Here is a 25,932-nt window from a genome sequence, read left to right on the forward strand (position 1 = left end):
ACACAGGCTGTTATAATTGAGAAAGCAAAAACAATTTTTGAGGATCTTAAAAAGACAGATGGAGGCGAAGAAACATTTTTAGGAAGCAAAGGTTGGTTTCATGAGATTTAAGACTCAAAGTAAGTGTCAAATTATGTGGTGAGGCAGCAAGTGTAGATGTTGTGGCAGCAGCTGCTTTTCCTAAAGAATTTCAAGAATGTGTAGAACAAGGAAGTTATCCTCCTGATCTCATTTTTAACGTTGATGAGACTGGGCTCTACTGGAAAAAATTGCCACCATGCACCTTCATTTCCTGTGAAGAACGTTCTGCTCCAGGTTTTAAAGCTGCATAAGATAGACTTACACTTTTGTTGGGTGCAAATGTCTCCGGAACTTTGAAGCTTAAACCAATGTTGGTGTACCATTCACAGACACCACACGCCTTCAGGGGTCTAAAAGCCATGCTGCCAGTCTATTGGAAATAGAACAAGAAAGCTTGGGTTACACAAGATGTTTTTATAGATTGGTACACAAATTATTTGTCCTACTGTGCTTCGCTTCTGTAAAGAAAATTATTTGTCAGCCAAGGCATTGCTTCTCTTGGATAATGCCCCTGGACATCCTCAAAACCTTGCTGAAGTAAGAACACCATTGGATGTCAAGGTTGTTTACATGCCTCAAACACAACATCGCTTTTCAACCGATGGATTAGGGGGGTTATATCAATCTTCAAAGCCTATTACTTCCAAAACATTTATGAAAATGGTAAGAGTATTGGACACTTCAGGAAAAACTATTAAAGACTATTGGCAGTCATTCGATATTTTGAAAGGCATTAACAACATTGAGGCAGCTTGGAACGACGTGTCAGCAAAGTGTTTAAAAAGAGAGGAAAGATTAGCAAAACAAGTGTTGTGTTGTCTTCCTCTGGGAAAAAGACCCAGAGGAAGACAAAGATATAGGGGGATTGACACAGTAAAAGTGCTTTCGAAGACAGAAATATAAAATTTGATAATGTTGGAATCTTGACTGGTAACAGATTGATATGGAGGAAAATTGTAGATAGGAAGTTAGTAATGGCAAAGTTTTTCATGTAGTACTATCATATCCTTTACACCCCTTGAGGGTACATTCAGGAATTTGATGATGATGGCAGTAGGATGATATACCAGTGTTTTGACAAAAACACCATCAGAGTTTAGGCAAGTCCATTGGGAGTCAACAATCATACATCTGATACATGCAGAACTGAAACTGACCAGGTAGTATATCTATCCATCATTATCTGAATTTCCCAATATCAACCTTCTGGAAAAGTTAAAAGTTTTCTGGGGTGGGGTTTACTGTATTAGTACTCTCTTGATTGATGCTGCATAGAGCAGTTGTTCTGAATGCTTTCTGGGAAGATGTTTCTAAAAAAATATCTCCTGAAGGAGTTTATTAACAGATTTTGGAGATGCTTTAAACCCTTCTGGATAAAGGTGGTGACATTTTCCGAATTGGAAGTTCACCTATTTATTACATATTTAATTATAAATGATTGTAAGTCATCATTTTTTTTTACATATCCTCAATGCCTTCTGTACTAGGTTGGGGCTTGATGGGGACCCTGACATGCTTGAGAATGAATGAATGAATAATTCATTCTTAAAAGGAAGAGGATTTGGTGCTGGATTTCCTCATTGACCATGCAACCACACACACAGACAGCCTTATCTCGCAAGAAATGACACTCTGAAGTGGGCTACTCTGGATGCCATACAAGCACCACAAGGCAGCCTTGAAGACCATGTCCCTAAACCACAGGGAAGGAGACTTACCACAACACCAATGCCTTCTAGTTGATTGATCCTGACTGGCCATCCAATACAGCATCTTGCTGAAATAGGGGCCAAAGCAGTTAATGCACACCACAGATCACATTGCATGCTAAGCACAGAGTGAGTTCCTGTTGATATGGATCTGGATGATAGGAAAAGTAGAATGAAGAATACATGAAAAAAATAATACAAACAGATTAAAAGGGCCAGTACCATCACTAAAAGGTCACCATCTACCACAAACAGGTACACAGATGACAAAGCCACAAAAGGCAGTTTGAGCATGACCATATTTCCAGCACTTTAAAATCTCATAGGGTGGTTGAGAAGTCTGCTTTCATGGAAGTTGGATTTTTGGGGAGTATTCAAAGTAAAAATGATATTCCTGGTTGGTACAAGGTTACAGTCCCTACATATCAGGAGTCATCTTATAGCTGTCACTCCTTGATCTTTCAAATGAATGCAAATTTCTTCATCTGAAACATCAAGGATATCTCATTCAATATTACTCCTCCAGAATAGTTTAATATTTTTTGAGTCACTGCAACTGGTAATCTCCCCCCCCCCCCTACAATGATGCATAAAGGAGCTGCTCTGCCTGAATGTTGTTTAGAAACTTTTTGTATTAGGATATCTCTCCATAATGGAGTGTTTTCATTGTCTGGCAGAATTTTGCCCGGATTCTTCTGGATAAAGAAGGACAGCATTTTCCTGTTGAACATTTGCCTATTGAATGTCTATTAGAAAAGCTGAACTGCTGGTATAAGTATCTGTTTGCTTGTCCATGTTCAGACACAGCACAAACTACTGCTGTGTCTGAACATCATTGGCCCTTGTCAGATAATCCTGTTAAATTTGTGATGAAGCACTCACACCCATAAGAGAGAAGGATTCAATGCCAGAGCTACCCAACCATAAACAAGGATACCCACTATCCAATAAGCAACAAAATCTTTGGAAATAGAATGCAAGGGACTACCCTGAACACCATACCAGTAACACAGAAAACCTTGGGTCTTATCCCCTGAATCATAGGAAAGGAGACTTACTACACCACGGGTAACTGGCATATCCATTAGCCAAATGATCCAGGCCAGGCAATTCAGGACTGCCTTGTGTGTTGAAGCAGAGTTAAAAATAGTGCATATACACCCCTTTCCAAATGATACCCACAGGTCACACAGAGCAGCAGCAGCAGGCAGGTGGGTTCCAGTGCTGGCAATTTGTAGAACAAGAAAGTTAACATAAACTGAGGAAAAGTAGAGTGAACAACATAGGAAGTACAGGAAAAAAAAGAAAGAGGAAGAAGGATATTGGTCAGCACCATCACTGAGCCTCCACCACAAAGTATCACACCTAGTAGAGAATAATTTTTCAGTGAGAATCAGCTAAATTTGATTACATCACAGGATAATTAGCAAACAGAAATAATGGCATCATTATATCAAACATTTATATTAAAGATTATTTTCATTATCTTCCATCAGTAAAATCTTGCAATGTTAATTAAGATCAAATTAGAAATTGGTCAGCATTCTTTTTCAATGTTAATTTTTTGAACATAATGTAGTATACTTCACTGCTTCATATGTTCTCCTGTGAAATATATAAAAATATCCTTTTAAATATGCAGGTTTATGTTTTAATGCATTGTGTTTGTCTGATTTTTTTTATTTTTTTTAAAGGTTCTACTTCTAGGTAAAATTTAAAAAAAAAGAAAATTACTGAAATAAAGAGCCAAAAGGCTTCAATTTGGTGATGCAAAATTATATAAGCAGCATATATAATTTTGCATCGCTGAATTGAAGCCTTTTGGCTCTTTATCTTAATAATTACTTTTACACACTGAACCGTGAGTTTGCTTATGAAAAATACATTTCTCTGACATTCCTTAGCACAACGAGAGTTTTTGCTCTCTTAAGGCTTCTGCATGGTCTTTGAACAGAACCAACCAGTTTGAAACAGCTATCAGGACAGTGAAACATTATCAAAATGGACTAATAAAAGGTGAATATATAGACACTTGGGTGGCGTCTATGTCTTCTAAGTAGTCTGCACTAAGGCAACTCGCGAATGCTGGGGGAGCGTATTCCAGTAAGCTCTCTGGTCAACTTACCTTACAAAACTTTCATAGTTTCTACATTCAGCTTTGAAATAATGCTGGATCTAAAATCCATTTTGCATGCTTACACTTGCGATTACAAGTGTAAATAAACAAAGTTTGTACATGAAGTTACTTTGTTTGACAGGGAAAACTCGTATATTGAGGCTAATGACTTCCCATCAATTGCCTTAGTATCCCAAATGTTGTTTGCTTACACTTGAATAAAGGATGAAACCAAGAATATAATTTCTTGGCATCATTAATTTATAGTATAACCAAGTGAAAAAAACTTTTAAGATTTATCTTGAAACCAGAGTATTTTAATAATAAGGTGTGACATCCTTTAACTACTTGCATATGTAAATTACTTCTGCATTACTTCAACATTGCTATCACTTCTGAGTCTTGCTTCCACTGAAGAGATCTTAATAAAGGTCGAAATCAGTTTGGATAGCAGCCCTTCCAATAATGTACAGCATGATGGGAAGGGAACACCACGAAAGTGAGCACCACAAAAATCAAGTGGCATTAATGGCATAGACTTTTCAAAAATGAATCAATGTTGTGAGTGTAATATGTATGCATTGCAGAGTGTAAGAGATGTGTTTGTGGAGCGGGAGAGAGAATGAACAAGAGACGAACGAAAGTATGGATTTGTTGGAAATACAATATATTATTAGACCACAAGGCAAAGAATGCAAAAGTGACCAAAAAGATAGAAGTTGGTGTACAGAAAGAATGAAAGAAACAGAAATTAAACAGAAACTGAGGAAGTGAAATAATGCAAGGATATAGAAGTGAAAGTTAGTGATGAGGAAGCAAAAGAAAGTATGAATGAGGAAACTGAATAGGGTGCAGCAGAACGAGAGGTAGCAAGACTGCAGAAGCAAAATTGTTGAAATGCAAGATTTAATGAAACAGTTACTGAAAATGAAAAATGAAATTAGTAATATGCAGAGTGATGTTATACTCTGCACATGAACGTGTGCAAGAGAACGAAATTTAAGAAAAAAGAGTAAAAGAGGTGACGAGTGATTCCAGGATAGCAGTAGGTGGTCAGCGGTTTCTGGAATGTGGAATACAAAGAAAGATTGAGAGAATGTAAGTTGCAGAGCCTCGTGAACAGAAGGATGGGTGGGGGGGGGATGCTTGAGTCATAAGCTAGTCAGGGATTGTTATCAGGTTGCCATGGAAGAGATTTTTCATAGAATGGGAAGGGGATGATAGAATAAGAGGCCATCCCTGGAAACTGTATAAGGAGGGTGTGAGCAGAAGAGTGAGAAGTTGGTTCTTTGCATGGAGAGTGGTTGGTGAGTGGAATGCATTGCCTGAGTGTGAATGTAGACACACTGAATCAGTTTAAAGCACAGTTGAATGAGCACTGTGTGCAATAGTGTATACCTCCCACAATGAGTCTCTGACTCCATGAAGGTCAGATGTTAATAATTAACAATTAATAATATCATCCATGTCTGTAAGGATACATGCTTTGCATTATGGGATACTAGGGCAATTGATGTGAAGTCATTAGCTTCTATATATGACATTAAAGATACCAAGAAATGATATACAGAGTCCATCAAAAAATGTACACACACTTCAGCAAAAGAAAAACCTGTATAAAAATTTTAATACTAAATTTATACAGACATCAAGGGATGAATACAAGTTACCTTTGACTTCTACAATTACCCGAGGTGCTCAAAGTGGTTACCATTAGCGTACAGACAATTACTGTTTACAAGGAAGAAGTCCAAGGGTGTTAAATCAGGAGAACGCAGGGGGGAACTCAATTGCACCTCTTCGTCCTATCCATTGTCCCTGCGAACTCTCATCGAGATAAGCTCTCGCGTCATGGTGAGAGCTTACCAGTGTGGTGGGGTGCCATCTTCTTGGAAGAGAAACTGATCATTTCCATAAAGCATGAATGGCAGGTAAAATGGATGTGCGTAGCATGTCTAGGTACACTTGACCAATAACAGTATATTCAAAGAAGAATGGTCCTATTAAACCCCTAGATGCCAATCCACACCAGACATTGAGCCCTGGTAAATTGACTGCCTTGTCCACATGAATGCCCAGATTTTCTAGAGCCCAGTAAACACAATTATGCTGATTTACTGTTCCATTAAGCTTAAATTGTGCTTCACTAGACCAAACCAACTTCCTCACAAACTCCTGATCCTCATCTACCATGTGTTGAAACCACTCACAATACTGTATTCTTCAATCAGGATCATTTTCATTCATTGCATCTAATAATCTTGGGATGTAAACTTTCCATTTAGCTGCTTTGAGATATGCCATATGCTGGCACTGCAAACTCCTGTCTCACATGCACATTGTGTGGTAGACTTCTGTGGTGAGCGTGTAAACTGTTTCAACACCATAGCTGAGGAAGCAGGACTTGTTACTGTGTGAGGCCTCCTGGATCTTCCCTTCTGCACATCACACATACAGTGCCATGGGTCTCAAGCTTATCACGAATAGGTGCAGCTGTCAGGCATGTTGGAGATTGTGTTGCAAACTCATGCCTCCATTGTCGTTGAACTTCAACAACATTCTCAAATTCGAAATACTACTTTAAAATGGTCCTGCATTCCTCGAATGACAATCATGCCTCGGCCATTTTGTTTGACTGTCCTACTGGCATGTGTTGATGCTAGTATTCATGTGAATAAGGACATCTTTTGAGAGAACATCATTCGAAGTTGGATCGAACTACTGTTCGATCCAACTTTGAAAAAAAAGTCCATCGATGCCATCTGTTAAAGTATGGATACATTTTTTTGAAGACTCTGTACTTGGTTTTAATCCTTTACCCAAGGAAGCAAAACAATATTTTGTGCGTGAAATATATTCATGCCTGAGCTACTTGTATATAGAGGCTAATTACTTCACGTCGCTTGCTTTAGTACGTATCCTATAATACAAAGCACACACCATTGCATTTTTTTTTTATAAAAATGATTTTATTAAGTGAGAAATTTTACTATAAGTGTTTAACAGAATGAATGATGAAAGGTTTACACAACCAAAAGGTAGATGCAGTTAGAAGTGCAAAATGACACTGTTAAAACATATAGACAAATAACAGACTAATGTGAGGAAAAAAATTTTAACATGAAACTAATTTATTCTATACTAGTTTATTCTGAATTGATTTCAGCTATCATGATATTCTTGTATATCCTTTGATGGAGCATGCAGAAATTATGATGTAATTTTTTGTTTTTCAGATGTCTGCAAATATTTTAAACATATTGTATATATCAATAGAAGACGATGTATAAAATTTTTATTTTTCTTATTTATTTTTATTTTTCTGCGAACAGGAACGGGGTCAAGTCTTTGGCTGTATTAATATGTTGGCACTCAGTTATGAACTTTTATTTTCTCATTTGGAAATTAAAAGAGTTATCCTTGAAGGTCTTCTTCAACAGTGCTTATCAGATCTTCAAGACACAGGTAGCAACTTATTTTATTTAAAAATTTTTATTTGTTGATTTTTGACTTTCCTCATTTATTTTGTTAACTATAATATTATACAGGTAAACCTCGCTTAACATGAATTCGATATGCACGATGATGATGCTGTTTCCTGCTTTAAGCGAGTGATTAATCAATTAATGCATTTTTTTTTTTTTGCATTACGTGAAATATTTTTTGTCTCCAATCTGCAGCGAGTTGTGGCACTTGTCAATGTAGTGGCAGTGCTGCGGGTGGTAGCCGGTGATATTCCGCAGTTGACACAAAGCTATCATCGCAAGTGCACATGCAAACTCTGTTCTCTTACTCAATCACTTTTCCTTCATTTTGCTTTAATTTAGATACTTATAAGCCTTTATTATATTCAATCCCTTATAGGGAAAAGAGAAAGACTGATAAAGAAAGCAGCAGTAATAAGAAAAGTAATAATAGAAGAAAAGTAATTACATTAGAGGAAAAGCTGAAAGTTGCTCAATTCCCATTCAGAACAGTTAAGCGAGAATGATCTCCTTCAACTAGAAGAACAGAGTGTATATGAAGAAGAATAAGAAGATAAGGAGTGCGAAAGAGAAGGTTATGACTAAGAAACTAACTGCGAAAGAACTTGAATTAGTCACAATCACATTGAGCATGCTAAGAAAATTTTGTTTGATGCTGATCCTGATATGGAATGAAGCTTCGAAGTCTGCCGAAATCTTAATAAAGCAATTGTCAACTATCACAAATTGCATGACAAGATGAAAAACTTGAGCACTATTCAAATATCATCATCATTTACATCATTCCTAACTTCCTATCTACAATTTTCCTCCAAATCAGTCTGTTACCTGTCAAGACTCCAATATTATCAGGTCTAATTTTTTTTGTCTTCTAAGGCATTTTTTACTGTACCAATCCACCTATATGTTGATCTTCCTCTGGGTCTTTTTCCAGCCCAACCTGGCAGACAACACTTGTTTTGCTATTCTTTCCTCTTCCGTTCCATTTAAGTGACCATACCACCTGAGATTAGCTCTGCTAATGAATTCCTGGATGCTGACAATGTCAAGTTCTTTCCTAATATCCTTGTTTATAATATGATATTGTCATTGATGCCATCTGTTCATGCCCCTAATCTTTCTCAGGACTCATATCTGCAGTCTCTAGTCTTTGGTCAAGTGTTTTACTTCTAACCCAGCTCTCAGATCCATAAGTTAAAATTGGTTTGAACACTGTTTTGTGTACAGCTAATTTAGTGTTTTGGCTAATTTCTCTCTTATTCCATATAAATTTATTCAGTTGACTTCCTACCATACCAGCTTTGTTGATTCTATTGTCTATTTCCATATTTAATTTACCATCTTCACTAAAAATCGTGACTAAATAGCTGAAATGTTTTACTTGTTCTATAGGTCCTCCATTCACAGTACAGTTGAAAATAGACAGAAACATTGAAAATATCATTGTCTTTGTCGTTTTATTGCTGACCATCATACCATAAGGGAATCTTACAGACTTGTAGCGGATTTATTTAGAAGTATAACATTCCCTGCATATAGCAAAGAGCTGACATTAACATCTCCAATTTTGATATCAGTTTTAATACCACTTTCCTTCATAATATGATCCATATAGAGAATGAATAACAGAGGGGATAATGTACATCCTTGTCTGACACCAGATTTAACATTAAACCATCTTCCTGTACTTCCTTCAATTCTATCTGCTGACTTACAACTCAAATAAAGACTAAGTATTGCTTGATATAATGCGCCATTGACACCATATAACTGTAGCGTATTGAATAGCTTCTGTATTGGTATATTCCTTTTCCAGATCTACAAAACCTAAATACAGATCTTTGTTATATTCCCATGATTTCTCAACTATCTGTCGTAAAGTGAAAATCTGATCCTGACAGCCTCTATTTGGCCTGAATCCAGCTTGTTCTTCACCAAGCTTCTCTTCCACAATCCTTCTCAACTGTCTCTAAAGTATACTTTCATATATCTTACCAGGAACACTCAGTATTGAAATGCGTCTGTAATTCTCACATTCAGTTTTATTTCCTTTTTTATATATATGGGTTCCATGAGAGCTCTACTCCAATCATCTGTAATTCGTCCTTCTGTCCAGGCCACTTTTATACTTCCATACTTGAGCATTTCTGGTCGACTATCATCTATTCCTGCTGCCTTTCAAGTATGGATATGTATTCCTGACTATATGCCTTTGAGTGTTTTTTATCACTGATTGTTTTATTTAGCAATTTTTCGAAGTAATTACTCCATATTTCAAGGATATCTTTTTCTCATGTTTTTCATGTCACCTTTATCATCTCTAATGCCTTTTTAGAACTCTTTCCTCCATTTCTAAGCTTCATCAACAAACTCCAGAATATTTTGCCACCTTCTTGATATTTATTTTCTGTGTTCTTACCAAAGTCCTCCCATGACTTTTGCTTAACCAGTTTTTCACAGTTTTTAGCTTTCTTACATTTGTCTCTGTATTCTCTAAGAGCACAAGCTGGCTTATTTGCCAGGAACTTCAGATATGCTTTCTTCTTTTCCGTCACTGCCTCTTTAACTTTCTGTGTCCACAATGGGGTTCTGATTTTTCTATCCTTGCAGACAACCTCACCACATGCCTCTCTGGCTGAATCAATCAGTGTTTTCTTCAGGGCTTGCCACTGAACTCCTTGCTCAACTCCTGCACCGGGGAGAAAACATCACTATTAACAATAACATAGTTAATGAGATTTTTCTTATTCCTTGCCTCTTCTCGCCATGTGAATTTGTTCACATTTTTATGTTGGAACACTGTGTTAGTAATAACCAGTCCAAGTCCTGAGCAGAAATCCAACAGGTATTTGCTATTATTATTAGTTTAGCTGTTATCTCCAAATTTTTCCAAAATATTTTTGTATGTCTGACAATCATTTCCTACTCTGCTATTTAGATCCCCAACAAGGACCAACTTTTCCTTTTTCATTGTATCAGTTGATTTCTCTAAATCCTCAAAAAATTCCTCCACTTCTACCTTAGTAGAACCTTCTGTGCGGTCATAGGCACAAATAAGTCTCACATCCAGTTCCTCATTCTCATATTTGCCCACATCACTCTACTTGAGACTGCATGCCATTCGAGAAGATTAGTCTCGGGTTTAGTGTTGAATACTATGGCTACTCCTTCTATTCCTTGATTGTCATTGCCTGAATATAACATTTTGTATTTATTGCTCAGAAAGATCTCACCAGTTTTTGTCTTTTTTGGTTTGGTCACCCCTCTTATGCCGATCTGGTACTTATCCAATTCCTCAGCTACCTCCATTTCTTTGCCATTCTGGCTTTTTATGTTGATATTACCGATCTTGAATTCTGGTGATGTTGGTGTGGGTTTTAGGATTTGTTCCAGTAGCTGACTTTTTGCTGTTTACCCTGGTTCCCTGGCAAAAACAACGGGGGCCTTGTTTAACCGGGTGACGTCCCAGCCAGCATGAAATTTTGTCGTGTTGTACCATCATTTGATATTTTGTTTTAAGCCAATAAGAATACAATGTGGTTTGTTTTGACTGCTGTTTTGATTCTGGTGTGTAATGTTGAATCCAAGTCTCATCCATAGTAATAAATTGACAAACGAAATCAGTTTTATTCTTGTTGAAACGCTCTAATCACTATTCAGAGATTTTCATGCGAGTGCGTTTTTGATCTGCTATGAGCAAGCGCAGCACCCATCATACTCAAAGCTGTTTCATATGCAATTCTTCATGCAAAATATATCCTGCATGTTCTGAGCAATTTCACACGCTTTGACTCGTCGGTCATCCAATACCGTATCATGCACTTGATCAGAATCCAAGTCTCATCCATAGTAATAAAGCAATGCACAAAATCAGTTTTGTTCTTGTTAAAATGCTCCAAGCACTATTTTGAGAATTTCATGCGAGTGCGTTTTTGATCTGCTGCGAGCAAGCGCCGCACCCATCTTGCGCAAAGCTTTTTTATATGCAATTCTTCATGCAAAATATATCCTGCACATTCTTTTGAAATGCCTATAGTCTGAGCACTTTCACACTCTTGACTCATCAGTCATCCACTACCTTATTGTGCACTTGATCAACGATTTCTGGTGGTGTTGCACTTTTTGGACGTCCTTCACATGGATCATCTTCAAGACTGGTACGGCCACATTTAAACTCAACAGCCCATTTCTTAATTGTCGAAAATCAAGGAGAAGAGTGCCCATAAACTGTTATGAACTTCAAATTTCTTTTGGCATTAAACCTTCTTTTACAAAGAATTTTATAACCGCATGATATTCAATTTTATCCATTTCAAGAGATACAGAGAACACTTTTGTTTCAGACAGATGTATAAAACAAACTACTTGATAGAATGACTTGCAATTTCACATGAATGTTATGAGAGATGTACCAACTTTAGAAAAATAAAATCTTGCCAATAATGTTGCCATCTATGGTAGAGTTCGAGAACTTTTCAGGCCACCCTCGTAATGTGGGACCAGAGGTGGATGAATTGGAGGTTCTTACAATATTCTATAATCTCAATGTAAATTCACTGGGATTAGGTGGGATATCAGCTAGGGTTTTGCAAGAATGTACAAAGTAACTGGCAATGCCTTTGACTAGACTATTTAATTTAAGTCTCAGCTCTGGTAGAGTTCCAAGGGAGTGGTTAGAGGGCAAAATGATTCCTTTGCATAAGGGAGATTCTAAGACTACAGTAGCAGATTATAGACCAATCAGTATCTCAGGCATGGTGGTAAAAGTACTAGAAAAATTGGTAAAACAGAGAATTCATGAATGGGTAGATAAAAATATGATACTGTATGTCGGTCAGCATGGCTTTGTGATGAGTCAGTCATGCCTTAGTAATTTACTAACTTTTTATAATAGAGTAACTGCTGAGTTCGATAAAATTGATGACTACATGATGATTTTACTGGAGTTTGCAAAGCATTTGACAGAATACTATATGGAACTCTGTTAAGCAAATTAAAATAAATGGAGATGGATATGACACTGGTTAAGTGAATAAGAAGGTGGCTGCTGGACAGATATCAAAAAGTGGTATATGGAGGGGCAGAATTGAGGCAAAAACAGATGGCTAGTGGTGTGCTACAAAGTTTAGTCCATTGCTGTTTAATTTGTACTTTAAATGATATAGGAAATAACCTGAAAAGAACTATTCAGTTCATTTCTGTTCTAATCATCAGCAAACAACTATTCAGTTGTTTGCTGATGATTGGAAATCAGGTAGAGTAATAGGTAATCAAGGCAATTTGAAGAGCTTGCAGGACGATTTAAATAGGCTGTCAGTATGGGCAAAAATTAATGGATGTCAGTTTAATTTCGAGAAATGTAAAGTTATGCACTTTGGGATTAATAGATTACAATTCGTTTATGACATTGATGTCACTGTACTCCAGGAAATAGATGAAGCTAGAGATTTAGGTATGGTGGTAGACAGAGAGTTAAAGTTTAGAGGACATATTGTTAAGTTTGCTAAGGTAGCACATAAGATTACTTGACTAGTAAAGAACACATTAACAAGTAGAAATAAGGAAGTTGTAATTCCTCTTTATAAGGCCTTGATTCACCCACATCTGGATTACTGTGCTCAAGTCTGGTCCCCTTGGTTTCTTGAGGATGTGGAAGCAGTGTGAAAGATTTAAAGGCGAGTTACAAAGATGGTAAAGTGGCCTGCGGAATATGTCCCGTGATGATAGACTGAAGGTGTGTAGATTGCAGAAGTTGGTTGATAAGAGAAAAAGAGGGGATATGATAGAAACATTTAAGTTGCTTATAGGGTTTTATAGGATAGATGGAGGGTAAATGTTTCAGCATTTGACTAGAGGGATCAGAACAAGAGGTCATCCCTGGAAGTTGAATAAATGTGTGAGCTGGCCTGGTTGGCGGAGTGGTTAGCATATCTGCTCTCTGGCCAAGAGGCTGTGGATTCAAATCCTGCCATGGGCATGGATGTTTGTACTTGCTCTACTTACTCTATGTGGAAACGGAATCTGCGACCCTACCACTTATTTTAGCAAAAGACTTCACTCCCAAAACCCGGTGAGGTACAGGAGTGACCGTACAGCATCTACAGATGTGAAATGTGTGTGTGGTTGGGGGGAGCAGGGATTGTGATGACTCGATTTTTGCTCGGAGAGTGATGAATGAGTGGATAGATTGTATGATATGATAGATTGATTTGATATGATAGATTGTATGGATAGATTGGGTCTTCATACTCCATGGAGGTGCTAGTATATAATAATAATAATTTTCTTTATAATGTGATCTGTATAGATCACGAATAACAGTGAAGATAATATGCCATTGTTGCACACCTGATTTAACATTGAGCCGTCTTCCTATACCTCTTTTAGTTCTAACTGCTGACTTTCAGCTCAAATAGAGACTGTGTGTTGTTCCATATAATGTCAGATTTACACCATAACAACTGTAGCATTCTGAAGAGATTTCCTTATGGCACTTGTATATGCCTTTCCAGATCTATGAAATTTAAATACTTATCCTTGTTATATTCCCAATCGACTGTTTGACAAGCTGGTAATTAAACTGGAATAGATGGAACTGGATAGTAGATTTATGTTTTTGATTGGAGATTAGCTGTCTGATAAGTATGGAGAGTGATATTCCATAAGAGCAAAATCACAAGTGGTATGCCCCGTCAGTCTGCTTTGAGGCCATTGTTTTTCATTTGTATGTAAAAAAATATATTGGGAAGGGCTTGAAGTACAGTTGTCTGCAGATGATATGAAGTTGAGAATTATGAAGAGTAAAATTGATGATGCTGCCCTTGTAAATGAACTTGAATTGACTCTGAATGGGTGAATGAATGAGGATAACAGTTCAGTGTAGCAAAGTGTAAGCTTTTAAAGTTTGGGAAGCAGATAGGTGCAGAGTATAAGATTGGTGGGGGATATTTTAGAGGAGGTGGAGATGATTGAACTGGGGGTGTTAATGGATAAGGGAAATGTCAGGACATTTTACTAAAATTGTGAGGACAGCACAGTACATTATGGCAATACTGCATCAACTTATGTTTCTATCATGTATTCCTCCTTGTCCTTGTCCACTACTCTGCAATTTGCATTCCTTCAATCTGTTTTCATACTCAACATTCCAGAAACCATTGTAGTCAATTGTCTCTGAACCTTTTTCAACATCTCTTTATTCTTTTGAAAATCTGGTGACCAAATCTGTTCAGTAATAATCCATATATGGTCTGATCAAAGCCTTATACAATGGAATCATAACATTCTTAATTCAACATGTGAGTGTGCTTGTCTAGACCACTGACGTGTAGTTAATCTTAATAACTTTTATTTTTTAACCTTTTTTTTTTTGCTCGACATTTTATTCTATTTATTTTATTTTATTTTTCCATTAAATTACTTGGACTTTAATAATGGGACGTTGTTACAGACCTGTTGGATCAGTTGCTAGTAATGGAGAAATGCATCACCAAATAGAAAAGATGAATGCGAAAAGAGTAATCATATTGGGAAACTTTAATTATCCAAATGTTGATTGGATATCAGTAGAACCTCATGAGAAGAATGAAAATGCATTTATTGAGCTGTTGTGGGGCAACTTCTTCAAGCAACATGTGACAGAAGGAACTCGAGGGCAAACAGTGTTATATTTGATTATAGTGTCAGAGCCCATTTCAGTTAAAGACATAACTATTCTGCTTCTAGTTGCTGACAGTGATCATGCCGTACTCACTTGGGAAGTGACTAAGTTTATTAATGTTCCATTCAGAAAAGGTTACGTGCTGAACTACAAAGCAGGAAATTATGACCAACTGAAGAGTATACTGAGTTCAGTGGATTGGGATCGGTTGCTGGATGGAAAGAATATCGACAGTGCATGGGAAGCATTTAAACAATACTTAAATGATGCGATATCAGAATGTGATCTGAGAATTCAAAGAATAAATAGAGTACGAATCAAATGGTTGTGTAATCTACTTAAGCAAGAGATTCGTAAGAAAACGACGATGTGGAAGCATACCATTTGCATGAGGATGAAGTCCGTTATGAACGTTATAAGCAGCAGGCTAGAATAGTCACAACTGTTGTACGGAAAGCAAAGTCTGAGTATGAAAAGAAACTGGCTCTGTGTGCTAAAGACAACCCACAAGAATTCTATCGATATGCTGCAAGTAAAAGAAAGAATGAATATGAAAGAATAACTCTTATAAATACAGATGGCGTGAGGGTTACAGATGCAGAAGAGGTTGTTCAGTTAATGAGTGCCCATTTTGTTAAAAGCTGTCAACCCGGTGAATGCAACATTGAGCTCACTGTTACCTCTTCACTAGATGAAGAAACGCAGGTGTGTGAGGCCGAAGTATTAGAGCTGTTGCACAAATTGAATAAGAATTCAGCACGTGTACTAAAAGAGTGTTCAACTGAACTGACCATTCCTTTGACCAGGATGTTTAATATGAGTCTCGGAACAGAGAATATTCCGCAGGAATGGAAGGAACTTATCGTAATTTCATTGTGCAAAGGTGGTGCAAAGACTGATATATCCAACTATTGACCAATTAATATCTCAGGAGTGGTGGTGAAGATTTTGGAAAAATTTTCCAACATCTTAGGATTTGCATTCAGAAATGGATTGACAGTGAATCTCTACTTTGCAATGAACAACATGGGTTTACTAAGGGAAGGTTATGTTTTTAGCAACTTGCTCACATTCTATAACAATGCTACCATTGAACTAGATAAGGGAAAAAGATACACCATGATACTTTTGGATTTTGTTAAGGCTTTTGACAGAATACAGCATGGTAGACTGTTGTATAAATTTGAGAAAATAGGTTTGGGTTATACAATATTAGCATGGGTAAGAAGATGGCTGACTGAGTCTGCAAGGTTTAAGGTAACAAGTGGTGTACCATAAGGATCAGTGCTTGGTCCACTGTTATTCAATCTGTACATTAATGATATTGAGAAGGATTTGACAAGCGACATACAGCTATTTGCTGATGATGCAAAGATAGGTAGGGTAATCAGGAATGCTGCTGATATGCAGTACTTGCAGAATGATTTGAATATGCTGGAATTATGGGCATGGGAAAATGGGTGTCAGTTCACTGTGAGTAAATGTAAAGTCATTCACTTTGGCATGATTAGATATCCAATGTCGTATTATATTCATGGGATTAGTCTAGAAGAAACTGATGAGGCTAGGGATCTTGGAGTGTTAATAGATAGGAATTTATAGTTCAGGGGCCACGTAACAAAGATTGCAAATACAACTCAAAAGATAATTGCAATGCTGAAACGAACGTTCACATGTAAAGATAAGGATGTTATTTTGCTTCTCTACAAGGCCTTGATAAGACCTCACTTGGACTCTTGTGTATGGGTCTGGTTCTCCTGGTTTCCATTGTGATTCTGATATATTTTAGAGAGCACAAAGGAGAGTGTTAAAAATAATATCATGATTATGGAATACTGATTATGAAAACAGATGGAGAATTTGTAGACTGCAGACAGTAGCAAACAGGAGAAAGAGGGATGATATGATTGAAATTTATAAACTTCTGAAAGGGTCATACAGGATTTCAATTGATGGAATTTTTCAATTTATGGAGGGTGCGGAAAGGATGAGAGGGCATCCTCAGAAGTTGAGAATGAAGATCTCCAAGAAGGGTGCGAGGGCTATAAATTTCTCTCAGAGGCTGATGCGTGATTGAAATGGATTGCCTTTGGATGTTGTGAGTGCAAGCAGTGTGAATGAATTTGAGAATAAGTATGATAGCTATTGTGTGTGTGTGTGTAGTATGTGGCCTCCCTTCATGAGTCTCTGACTCCCTGGAGGTCTCTCTTAATAATAATAATAATAGTAATTGACCATCATTGCCATAATAAATTAATGATATCACATTGTTGAATTTTCTGTTATGTTTGCATGTGTATTTTGTTCCCAAATCAACTTAACCAAACATTATAGGTATTAGTGAGTCTTAGTTGGTGGCAAATAATATAGCCATAGGAATAGACTGCATTGTGTATAGTATTTTTAGAAATAACAGAGAAAATTGGGTGGTAAGAGGTGGGAGAGGGAGATAATTACTAATCAAAGCAGAGGAACTGAAGCCAAAACAAGAAAGAGTTCAACAAAAAGACAGTAATGTAGATGACAGGTCACTTGAGGCTGTTGATATGTAAAGGAGGCCAGCAGAGTGAAATCTGGAGTTGCTCGCTGCTATCTCACAGTAGTAACCTCAAATGGGCCGATTTTTGTTTTATTCATGTGGGAGTTCCCCTGATCTTTTACCACCCTTTAGGTCTGGTTGAGCCCTCCTAATGAGGGATTAAATATGTATTTTTTGACTGTGTGTTCACGGGGTGCAGTTTGCCTGTTCTGAGGGACGAAAAATCCGAGGTTCCAGGTGAAAAAAACCACTACCTCCATATGAGACCAGCTAACTCACCTTTAATTGAAAGAAACCAGATAAAGGTTCCTCACATCATGGATGGGAATCAAACCCATGTCTTTCCGACCAAAGGGCTTCATCTATACTGACTGAGCTACAGAGGCACTCAGTAGGCACAATAAAGATGGATGACTATATGGGGCATACCATCCACTTTGATCATTGGTTGTATTATGATAAAAGTTACAGGTGTCAAAAGAAGAATTAAATGGAATCCTGTATCACAGTTGGACGATCTAGATTATGCAGATGACATAGTCTTGATTTTATCAAAATACACTGATATAGGCAAAATTGTAAGCATTGTAGAAAACAGCTGAAAAGGTTGGTCTCAAAATAAATATGACTAAAACAACCATTCTTATATTAACAACAAATGCCACAATGGAATTAAAATTAATCAACATGCAATAAAATTTAAGAATTTTACATACTTCGGAGCTCATATTCATGCTTAAGGTGGAACTGACAGAGATATGATGCGGAGATTGGCAAAAGCAACTATTTCTTTTAGAAAATTTAATAATATACAGAAATTGCCCTGATATTACAATATAACCAAAATAAAGATCTTCAGTAGCAGTATATGGCAATATTATTATATGGATCTGGATAATTTTATTTAATGATATAATTTGAAAGTTAAATTATATAGCTTTCAAACAAAATGTGTGCATAAAATATTAACACGTTCGCTGCCAACTACGAGTATACTCGTATATCGTATATGAGCTTCACAAGCCAACTACGAGTATACTCGTATGTCGATTTACTGACCTCCTATGCCAAACACGAGTTAACCCTTAGTATAATTACCTTAATTTGGACCCTTGGGTTCTGAATAAAGCGGAGAGCACGTCTGGGGCTTGATAGAAGGGAAATAATTTCAACTAAAATATAGTATATTATGTACATGCCTCAAAAGCCAACTACGAATATACTCGCATGTCGATTACCAACCTCCTATGCCAAGCGCGAGCTAATCCGTAGTATAACACGTAATTTGTAAATCAATTTAAAAGTGATAAAAATCAATAAAAATAATAAAATGAAATCAATAAAATAAAAACCAATTTATTCAAATTACGAATGATACACTTCAAAACAATTTTCCACGCACAATGATGGTTTTTCCTGACAAACAGGACAATAATAACGTGTTTTGCGTCATTGTTTGTTTCGTGTACATACTCAGCATGGCTTTGTCGGCGAATATTTTTTTCTGTAGGTGGTAAAATTTCCAAATAATAAAGATCCCGAATCCTGCTGATAATCTGTGATGCTGTAAGCTTATCCATTCCAACAAAAACTGAGATAAATTGATCTCTAAATTTTAAAGCAGTCATTGCATTTCCAGTAATTATATTATAAAATTTATGCGCTTTTTGAATATATATATCAAGAATGCATATTACCAATTTCTTTGGCCATCTAATTGTCTTTCTTAAGGGGGAATAGTAAGAAAGCATTTGTTCAGAAAAAATCGATGCCTCACATACCCAAATTATAGTTCCTAACGATATTTGGTTTTAAATGAATTTTACCATTCTGATTTTTTGCATCAACCATTTAAAATTTGTGCATATTTGAAATGGAAAGAACTTTCCTCTTATCCTTCCATTTGCGATGATGAATTCATTAAATTCATCATCGCTCGTATTAGCGTAAACTTCTAATTCTTTATCAGTAAGTTTTCTGTTGCTGGTCATGGTGAAACTGAAGGTTTTTAGAGACTAGACGCAATAAACACATTCATCAGTGCATGTCATATATGGGTGGGGGTGATACGAGATTACTTGTAGTTGGTGTATGAAACAAAATTCTGTCTGATAAGCTGGCTACGAGATTACTCGTAGTGACCTTGAAGACGCGAAAGTGCTTGGCATGCGGGAACAAACTATGCCTGAGGAGCGTGGCAGCGAACGTGTTAAATTATAAACTGACTGAGCATATCGCCAGTGGAGTGAGGGGGGGGTGAACAGATGCAAAAGGATTGGGCATATACTAGAATGGAATGGACAGTAGAGAGATTCCAAGAGCAGTTTTGATGTTGATTCTGGAAGGAAAAGGGGATGGCCTAAATTAACTTGGTAGAGAATAACAGAAAAAGAAACAAGAATGGCTGGTTTGGAGAGAGGCAGAATTAGTGATACAAGACAGGGGTATCTCGGAAAAACATATCTTGGCTTTGATATGACTGCATCTGGACTACTGTACACAAATTGGTCTCTGGGGTTCAGAGGAGATAAAGAAGCTGTGAAAAGATTGCAAAGAAGAGTTACAAAAATGATATCACCATTATGTAATGTAGAATTACAAGGGCAGATTGAAAGTGTGTGTGTGTGTGTGTGTGTGTGTGTGTGTGTGTGTGTGTGTGTGTGTGTGTGTGTGTGTGTGTGTGTGTGTGTGTGTGTGTGTTTTGTGTGTGTGTGTGTGTGTGTGTGTGTGAACTACAGATGCTGATAGACAAGTGAAAGAGCAGTGACATGATAGAAGTCTATAAATTTCTGAAAGGCTGTTATGTAATATCGTTTGATGAAAATTTTCATTATTTGGAAAGAGGGAAGAAAACAATGGGACAACATTGAAGTTAAGTTTGTGTGCAGTAAAGAAAAGGATGAGAGCTAGATTTTTTTTTCACGGAGGAGTAGGTGGAACAATTTGCCTGTTAAATTGGTGAGTGTATGTACAGTGGTATCTCACTAATCCGAACCCTCCAGTAATCCGAACAGGGGTTTGAAAGAAAAAAGTTTTATTTATTATGTATATTATTTCTGGGAAAACTCCCATGTTACTCCTCATTATAAACTATTATAATACAGCTATATCGCCTGCTTCAGTTTAGGAGTACCCCTGTTTAAATGTCATTGGCTATTTACTCATGGGTTCTTAGGGCATTATGAGTGTAGATGTACTAAAAAGTATATGTAGCTTAAGGAATAGAAATTGCACATACCTTTTTCTGGGTGTTGTGGCTTTTCCTCTGGGGAAGGGGAAAGGTGGTTGACGGGGTGTGGACGTCCACACCCCGTCAACCACCTTTCCCCTTCCCCCTCCCTATTTTAAAAAATTAACCCTTTCACTTTTTCCCCACCCTATATAAAAGTATATGTTTCTACATATTACGAAAAAAACCCGGGTTTTTCTAACTTATTCTACCAAACTGCCTACCCCCCCCACACACACACACTCTGCAGTTCTCGACATCGCAGACAGAGGAAAAGCCACAACACCCAGAAAAAGGTATGTGCAATTTCTATTCCTTAAGCTACATATACTTTTTAGTACATCTACACTCATAATGCCCTAAGAACCCATGAGTAAATAGCCAATGACATTTAAACAGGGGTACTCCTAAACTGAAGCAGGCGATATAGCTGTATTATAATAGTTTTATTTATTACGTATTATTATTTTGTGTATTATTATTTTTATTTAATAATTATTATTTTAACTATTATTATTTATTTTATTATTATTACAGTAGAGTATTTTTTCACGTTGTCGATTGTACGGTTATACTGTAGGTCTATTTTGATTTATTGTATGTTCACGTTTGCCTGGGAAGCCGTCGAACCTGAAGCAATTCGAGCGTCATAGAAAAAACTGTGGCCTTCTAGAATTTACCAAGAGAGGAAAATTCCAATCATGCATAATTTGTTTAAAAATATAAATCCAGATGTTGAAATTTCACAAATAAATGTTACGGAATGGAAAAAGAGTAACACATATAGAGGCAGTTGACAGTTTTAATATGTGTGTAGAATGGGATAAGCAGAATGATACGCCATTCCACAAAATTTTATTGCTAATGCAGCTCTGAGAAGAAGCATTCAAAAAAAGTTTAGCTTCCAAGAAGCAAAAGAAAATCAGTGATTTTTTTACAAAGAAATAAAAAAAAAACTGTTTTGTGTTATTTTGTGAAACTTTTTTTGTGGGTTGTGTACAAGAAAGTAATATTTTTTACACAAATTAAGTTATGTACTGATAGCTTTTTTATTGCAGTTTTATTAAATCAGAATCCTCAACAATACAGGTACATACAAACTAAATTTTTTGCTAAAATAAACTTGTGTACTGTTTTATTTTTTAAGTTTTACATTGCAGTATAGTAGCTTTTTTTCTATCGGATACTACATTTATTTACAGAATTAAATTGATGTACCATTAGAATCTGATTATTTTTGTCTTATACGCTAGTTATTGTTCTCTCTTGGGCGAAAATTCACTAATCCGAACTTTTCGTTAATCCGAATGAGCACGGTTTTTATTAGTTCGGATTAGCGAGATACCACTGTAGTGCGAATGAGTTTAAGAGATCTAATAGATGGTGTAGTTGATTTATGGCCTCTCTCTCAATGAGTTCTCTACTCACCAGAGGCGATTGTTAATAATAATAATATTTTCCAGGCACCGGTAATGGGAGAATTTCATCTTTTGGAGAATGAATAAGGGAAGTTAGTTTTATTATTGGTTTATAAGAAATTTGGTATTTATTGGGTTTTTTTTTAATGTTTTCAGATACTGCTTTGATATAAGAAACTACTACAGCTGGGGAGTGATATAATGGCTCTCTGCTAGTTTGTTTACTATTAGAAATGGAGCATACAACCTGTTTATTTTATTAGATTTGTAACTATTATTAATGAAATTATTGGAACAAATTCTAATTCTAGTTTGTCTTGTTAGTCTGTGTCATGTATTCTGTGTTATGATACAAAAGCCCAGTCAAATATAGTATTAGTTTAGTTTATTTATCCTCCTGAAAGAAGCATAGTAAAATGTACATTAAACTAGAACACACTGAAAGTTAAATTGCTCTATAATCTCCATGTGGGATTTATACTAGATTTAAACTTTCAGTATAGTTATATATTTGATGCAATGGATGTACTTGACTATGTGAGATAATAAAAGAAATCATCAGGTACATAGCATGAAAAGAGAAATACAAACATATGCTGCTTGAAAAGTCAACGGACACCATAGTATGAGGAACAAACAACCCTGATGTCCACCTTAATAAGATTTAGGACCTCCTTTCACTGCAATGACTGCATCAATTCTATGGGGCATACTTTCCACAAGCATACAATAGTGATCAATGGTAATTTTTGACATACTTCCTGTAGGCATGTAATGTGGTCCTGGACAACTGTGGGGTGGACATCCCTGGACCTCACTCAATGCTCCAGTTCATCCCACCGATGTTCAATTGAGTTGAGATCAGAACTCTGTGGAGGCCAGTCTAGTTTAGTGACATTCATGTCCACAAGCCACGCAGTTACAGCAGCAGCTTTATGACATGGTGCATTGTCCTGCTGAAAAAGACAATGGTTAATTCCATAGAAACAACACAAAGTAGGAAACATTGCATCCAGAGTGTTTGTGGCACCATAAACAGAGGTCGAAGGCTAAACCAGGAAAAACAAGCCCATACGATCAACCCCCTCCCCCAACTCTGAATTTCATAGTTGAGATTATGTACTCATGTAACAGATATTCACCGAGCATCCATCATACCCACAGCTGTCCATCTGCTCAGTAGTGGGTGTAGGGTGATTTTGATTTTTTACTCCATGACATAGCTTTCCAAGCTTCCATGTCCCACTGTACACTCTCTTTGCATCATTGACAACAATGCTTCATGTTGTCAATGATGCAAAGAACAATATATAAGCTCCACATTATTGTAGTCCTACCATGGAATCCCATGTTGTGAGCCTCAGTATAGAATGTTTTTGTGCACATTTGTGTTCTAGTAGATGCCAGGAACTCCGCATTCAATGTGTCAGCTGATGAACGGCAGTTTTTACGTTATCCTTCTTAGCACCCTACAGTCATGTTCGGTGAGTGTGGCAGGTCATCCACTGCAGGTAATGCTTGCAGTTGACTCTCTGCACTACCATCTCAGTATGGCGTCATTGATTGTTGACCTCAGATGGCCCAGTGTATCAACAGTTTGCTGAACAGATAGGCCTGAATCATGACATCATATCACAATGCCTCTTTCAAACTCCATCAGTTCAGTTCTTGCAGCCATTTCACTTGGACACAGTTTCACTGACTTGGGAGCAGGGGCGGCTCATGCATAGGCACTGCGGAACTGCAGCACCCCCCAATTTTTCTCGATATATAAATATATTTATTAGTGTATTTATATATTTGCTTGTAATATTTAATTTTATCATCAATCCTATACAATTCTCTTATTTTGTATAAAAAATAATAAAAATCCATCTTGTAGCACTTAGAAGGGCAAAGGACGCTAGCAGCACTGTTTACCACAGTGTCATATTGCTACACGAGCAAGCATATACACGTCATAGTGAGATGCGAGCTATTAGCATAATGCGGCACTGTCCATCATGCTGTTCCACTGTTGTTTATATGCAGTTTGCGGCATATAAAGTAGAGTGTTCGTAGTGCTTATCGTGTTTACTCCATCTCCTTAAATATTTGGACATTACAATTAAAGACATAACATTTGTTATAGTTTTTATTTTAGAACATTATTGGGATTATGATAATGGATTTTATTTTTAAGTAATTTTGAATTATACTAAACTATCCTTTTATCGATAATAAACATTTTTTCATGAAACAAAACAAGAAGAATATATTTTATTTTTGAGTAATTTTGAATTATAACAAACTGTATAATTTTATTGATAATAAACAATATTTTTTCATGTTTAATTTTTTTTTTTTTTTTTTTTACCATAATTTTGATATTTTATCCAAACACGTATATACTGCACTTACAGTGTGTATGTATATTTCGAAAGTTGCAGCACCCCCACGATTTCAAGCCATGAGCCGCCACTGCTTGGGGAGAATCATATTCCTCCAGTTTATACCAGCTACAAACACATGACTCATTACATGGCATGATGCACCTTACCCATGGGAGATGTCTGTTGCCTTCTTTCAAAGCAGCACATACATTACAAGAGAACTACAGGTATAAATTAATTTGCAAATGTATTGCTGACATTTGAAGGCATTCTTATGTATGCCATAGTATTGTTGGGCACATTCACGTGGGCATGATCTCATGTTCACCAAAGCTGGGTAGCTGAATAGTGACAATCAGATAGGTTATATGCATGGATAGGCTTGTGTGTTTGTCAGACATGTTGTAATAGGTTTCACGGTATGATAAGAATACAGATGGTTAAGAAAATAACTATTTATTAACTTAAAAGCTAATATTTTGCTGGTATTATATCCAGCATCTTCAGAGCACACAACACAAAGTTTCTTACAAATGCAAGACATTTGTAACAAACTTAGACTATATACTAAGACTTATAAGACTTAAAGACTTATACTAGCCTCGCTGTTACACCGGTAACAGTGGGGCTAGTATAAGTGATTGCAGCGTGCAACACAAGACTAAAGTCTTAATATGGCGCCATCTAGGTTTAAAAAAAAAAAAATTTCAAGTTTTGAAATAGTAGTCCAAATGATGGTCTTAGAAAGTTTGAAAAAATATAAATTAAAAAATAAAAGTAATAAATATTAATTTGGTCTTAGGATGACTGTCTTCCAAATCTTTGGTAGATTTATACAGCCATACTTGTTAAGGTTTGGTGTATGTTTTAAGGCTTCTGTTGATTCCAGGAACAACCTCTCTGACTTGTAGAAGCTTCTGTGCATTACTTTGTTTCTTTCCAATTGATCCTGTGTGCAGGGGTATCCAAAGCATGGTCTGCCAGACCCGACTTACCATAGCGAAAGTGTCGGATATATTTTTTGTGTTCACTGAAGCGGATGTCTACATTTCTTCTTGTCTGTCCATAGTAGGCTTGATGGCAAGAACAGGGCACTTCATACACACCTGGATGTGATAAAGGAGTGCATTTGTCCTTAGGTGAATGGATGAGAGTTGCTAATTTGATATAAGGTTTTAAATACTGTGCATAGTTGGTGTTTGTTAAGCACCCTAGATATCTTTTCAGATGTGCCTTTAATGTATGGGATGGTGATGGTTTTGTTGTAGTCTTCTGTGGTAGATAGAGGGGATTTATGGGTAGCATTTAGTATGTTATCTATTT

General features: G+C 36.6%; 1 protein-coding gene across 1 annotated transcript in view; it reads left to right on the top strand.

The window, feature by feature from the left end:
* The window catches only part of LOC150109672 (neurobeachin-like protein 1), a 1,254,229-nt gene that overhangs the window by 750,717 nt on the left and 477,580 nt on the right, over positions 1 to 25,932 (top strand). The window contains exon 33 of the mRNA XM_090413954.1: positions 7,239 to 7,371. Coding sequence (XP_090270080.1) covers positions 7,239 to 7,371 — 133 coding nt within the window. The remainder of the gene's footprint in view (positions 1 to 7,238; positions 7,372 to 25,932) is intronic.

This window comes from Typopeltis vanoorti, chromosome 2 (genome assembly GCF_054136105.1).
Source record: "Typopeltis vanoorti isolate ZY-2024b chromosome 2, IOZ_Tvanoo_1.0, whole genome shotgun sequence".
Taxonomy (NCBI): Eukaryota; Metazoa; Arthropoda; class Arachnida; order Uropygi; family Thelyphonidae; genus Typopeltis; species Typopeltis vanoorti.